The sequence below is a fragment of the Setaria viridis genome, chromosome 2, assembly GCF_005286985.2.
Source record: "Setaria viridis chromosome 2, Setaria_viridis_v4.0, whole genome shotgun sequence".
NCBI classification, from domain to species: domain Eukaryota; kingdom Viridiplantae; phylum Streptophyta; class Magnoliopsida; order Poales; family Poaceae; genus Setaria; species Setaria viridis.
Genome location: NC_048264.2, coordinates 2,099,927 through 2,104,699, shown reverse-complemented (window position 1 = coordinate 2,104,699; position 4,773 = coordinate 2,099,927). Strand labels below are relative to the sequence as shown.

The 4,773-nt window shown below is 54.4% G+C and overlaps 1 protein-coding gene across 1 annotated transcript; it reads left to right on the top strand.

Moving 5' to 3' along the window:
- The first annotated feature begins 3,330 nt into the window (after positions 1 to 3,330).
- Positions 3,331 to 4,773, top strand: LOC117843032 (uncharacterized). Its single transcript, XM_034723589.2, has one exon. It carries the CDS (start codon positions 3,551 to 3,553, stop codon positions 4,751 to 4,753), a length of 1,203 nt encoding a protein of 400 aa, XP_034579480.2. The 5' UTR covers positions 3,331 to 3,550; the 3' UTR covers positions 4,754 to 4,773.

Below are 4,773 nucleotides of genomic sequence, written 5' to 3'. Positions count from 1 at the left end.
TTTGCATGGCAAGTCAAGAGGAAAATAAATGTGTCAGAATATATATATGATAACCAGTTTTTGCCTACAGGTCATTTTAGGGCCCGTTTGGCTCCCCCTTACTAAAGTTTAGCACCTGTCACATTGGATGTTTGATACTAGTTAGAAGTATTAAACATAGGCTAATTACAAAACTAATTGCACAGATGGAGTCTAATCCGCGAGATGAATCTATTAAGCCTAATTAGTTCATGATTTGACAATGTGGTGCTACAGTAACCGTTTGCTAATGATGGATTAATTAGGCTTAATAGATTCGTCTCGTGAATTAGCCCAGGGGTTTTGCAATTAATTTTATAATTAGCTTATGTTTAGTCCTCCTAATTAGCATCCGAATATCCGCTGTGACACTGCTAAAGTTTAGTATCTAGTATCCAAACACCCCTTAGTGGGAGCCTGGAGGGTGATGCTTGAATGCTTTAATCCATCTTGGGAAAGAGTTCTTTTTGGTGGTCATGATCTGCTTCTCCTAGGCATGTCCTTTTTTGGTTTTTGCCTAGCTAGCTGATGATTTGAAGGGGTGCTGCATTGGCATCTGCTGGGCACTTCAACTAAGAAACGCAAGCGGTGTTTGTGACCTCAAGCCTTGGATGAAGCTATGGCGATACTAGTTCTGGATACCGGTGATAATACTCGCCGCCGACGCCGTAACCGTGAACCTTGGTCGATCGTATCGCATTGTTGCCTTAGTTCCATCCTGGCATTTTGGGGCCAAATTGAAGCTAGCAGAAAGCAACGGTCACCTTCTCCCAACTTCCCAAGTTTGGTTTAATTCGGATTAAAAATTTAAAACCCTGGTTGGAGTTGGAGCACTTTCATGGATCCTCAACTCAGGTGAAGGAGAAGGACTCGTGAAATAAGTTGCATCGACTGATTGAGGTTGGCCTGTGGAGTTTGCAGCTGCATCTCTAAGGTCACCCACCGTCCCGATTACCGAATCGGATTCGGATGGCCAGCTGGTACTGTCCGTGTGCAGGAATGCGAGTAGGAGCAGGACTGGGTGACGCGGCTGTTCGATTCCGCCACGGGATCGACCACGGCAGCCGTGTGACGCTGACAAGCAGGTGGTCGTCGTCGTATCGGCCTCGGACTCGAGTCCTTGCCGCCGCGACGCGTCCGGGGAGCGCAGGTGACCACCGGCAATAAAAAGGACCGCGAAGTGAAGCAATCCAAGCACAAACTCACATCGCCACGCCGGCTGAGAACTCTAGCACGTGACGTGCCCGTGATGGCGTCGGGCTCCGCGGAAGACGACCGGTGGCGGCGCGGCGGTCGCCGGTGCCACGCCGAGCTGGACGACGACGAGCTGGAGGAAGGCGAGTTCGACCCCGCCGGATGCCAATCGGAGACGGACACAGAGGAGTACTACAACCGCCACTCCCCGAGCGAGTCCGACGAGACCGTCAGCGACTGCGACCGCGAAACCAGCTTCGGCGTCGTCCCGGGGGACGACGGCGGCGCCAGCACGTCCTCATCCGTCGCGCAGGGATGGGGCGGCACCGGCAAGCGAGGCTGCTCGGGACCGGCGGCCAGGGCGGCTGTGGCTGTCTCTCCGAGCGCCGAGCCTGTCCAATCCACGGCTAACGTGCCTGCGGAGCCCACGGTTGTCTTGCAGCCTATGCCGCTGGCCAACGTGTCATCCATGTCCACGGCGTCTGCAAGAGCCAATCTTTCCGGTCAGAGCAGCAGCGCGCCGCCGGCGCACGACGACGCCATGGAGATAGCTGTGGCAGGAGCAGCCACAGCCGCCAATCCGCCAACCGAAGCCGTCATCCACCACCAGCCCATCGCGCCGCAGCCGCCGCCTGCACGGGAGCAACATGTTCACCAGCAGCCGCCCGTCGCGCCGCCGGCTGCAGGAGCTGCAGGACGGCAGGACCCGAACGGGTACACGTGCAAGAAGTGCGGCATGTGGTTCCGGAACCACCAGGGGCTCGGCGGCCACATGGTCGGGCACAAGAACCGGGAGCTCGCCGCGGCGGCGGCACCCCTCCCGGCAGACGGCGACGCCGCCCCGGCGGGCCGCCGCAACCCCAGGCCGGAGAGGGTGCACGTGTGCAACGAGTGCGGCGCCGAGTTCCGCACGGGGGTGCAGCTCGGCGGCCACAAGAGGAAGCACTGGACCGGCCCGCCGATCGTGCCAAAGAAGAAGAAGCCGCGCGTCCTCGTTGTCCGGCCACTTCCGCCGCCCCCGGAAGCCGTCGCCGACCTCACGCTGGCGCTGTCGTCGGTCGAAGCCGACAAGGCGCCGCCTGCACCGCCGGCCGTGGAGGCGGCGCGGCCAGCGGTGGAGAGAACCCCTGCATCCAGGCCGCCTGCGGCGCCCGGCAGAGTACTTCTCTTTGGCGTCGACATCGGGGCGGGGATGTAGACGCCGGAGGCGCCGCAACAAGGCTCGCCGGCGACAGAGAGCTCGGCGTCCACCAGCGGGCAGCAGTAGCTACAACGATAAATTTCTGGTCGAAGAAATTCAGAAAAAAAATTCATATGTTCAAGGAGAGCAGCGTATGCAGTTATTACTCTTTTGCTGATCCATTGCGATCTGCCATTGTGATCTGTTTGGTTATTGTTCAATTGATGCTGATCTTGTTGCAAGTAAATTGTATTTCCATTTAATCTGTTGGTTTCTTATCTGTTGAACAGTTTAAGTGTGAATGATTCAAGCCATCAGGTTCAATTGTTGCTGTCATGCTGAATTCGTCCTGATCATATTGGGTACAAACTATATTTTTGTTCTGTAGATCAGGCATATTTTGGTTACTGTTTTGTTAAATGCTAGAGTCAAAACTAAAACTATGTGGACTATCATTTCCACTTTCTGAAAAAAAAATGGCATTCAGTGTTTAAGATTTTAATGTTTTTCTCGTCTTGAAAAGGCTTGTCAATTAGCAACATCAGACCTTTTTTTAAAAAACAATTGGTGATACACGAGTCATAACTTAGTTTCACCACAAAATGTTTATCATTTGCAAATAGATTCTAAGAGATATGGAACTCTTATATTTTTCCTTTTTTAATAAAATCTTTATGGAAGTTGTTGAGCAGTCCTCCTATAACAGGATCTTTTTTTTTGCGAAATAAATAAATTTGAAATTTAACCTTGCCTTACGAAAGTTGAAAAAAATGAAATCGAGCTCAAATGGCAGCAGAAACAGGGAGCCTAGAAATTTGTGCGTAAGAGGAAGGAAATCACAGAGGGATTACACCTTTCACGTTTCCTAAACGTGCAGGTCCAGGCCCAGGCCCAGCAGTCAGTCACATTTGAGTGTACAACCTGCTCATGCCGATCCAATTGCTCTCGTATTCATATACATTTCCAAGAGAATTTTGTAGCAGTAGCTGTCATTTTCAAATACAAATTTTGGTGAGCCAGGCTGCGTGACACGGGCCAAAAGATGTGTGGGCCTTGGTCGAGCCCAACCGGCTGTCTCGCTCACGCCGTCACGCGTCGCCTCTCCGCAACCCAAACCCCACCCACTCCCCTCACGCATCCGGCGACCACGAGCGCACCATGGCGCCGCTGCCGCCGACGCCGACGGAGCTGATCGACGACGTCACCGCCGAGATCCTCCTCCGCCTCCCGCCGGACGAGCCCGAGCACCTCTTCCGAGCGGCCCTCGTCTGCAAGCCGTGGCTCCGCGTCCTCTGCGACCCCGCCTTCCGCCGCCGGTACCGCGTCTTCCACGGAGCCCCTCCCCTCCTCGGCCTCCTCCACAGGCTCCAGGTCCTGCAAGGTCCCCCACCCGTCCGCTTCGCCTCCACCACATCGATGCCCGACTTCCCCCACCCGGGCTCGGACGGCGGCCACACGCTCCCCCTCGACTGCCGCCACGGCCGCGTCCTCGTCCAGATGTGGGGGGAAGGGGAAGAGAGTCTGGTTTACCTCGTCTGGGACCCCGTCACGGGCGACCGGCACTTGGCGCCTAAACAGGACATCGATTGGCTCATCCACACCGCCGCCGTGTTCTGCACCGCCGTCGGCTGCGATCATCTCGACTGCCACGGCGGCCCCTTCCGCGTGCTCTTTATGGCCACCGACGACCATGACCTACTGGTTAAGGTGAGCTTGTACTCCTCGGAAACGGGTGTGTGGAGCGCGCCAGCATCTCTTGGCGATAGTTGTGAATGCTATGTGCAGCATATGGAAGATGCCATTCAAGAAGACCACTACCACTTACCTTATGTCCAGCCTAGGCGAGCTGCCGTTATCGGAGATGAAATCTACTTCACGCTTCGGCGGGGTCATGCAATCATCAAGTACGACGGGTGCAACAACTGCTTATCCATGATTAACCCACCACCGCACGATGCATACGGAATCGCCCTCATGGTGATGGATGACAGTTCATTGGGGTTTGTCTGCATTGAGGGTTCCAGCCTTTATTTGTGGTCGAGGAAGGTCAGTTCAGAAGGAGCTGCAGAATGGGTGCAATGCAGGTTCATCGAGCTGAAGACAATTATACCCGTTGTTGATCCTGGTGAGGTACCATTTGTGGTTGGTGCTGCAGAGGGTGTGGGTGCCATCTTCATAAGCACAGATGCTGGCTTATTCACCATAGAGATCAAGTCAGGGCGGGTGAGAAAGGTTGACGAACCTGGAGACTACTTTAGTGTCCTACCCTACATGAGCTTCTACACTCCAGGTATTGTGCTGGCCCTTGCTTGTCTATTGTCCTGCATTTTCTTTACAGCTTCTGTATGTTTTCTTAATTAGATTGTTCTGGTTCGTGAACA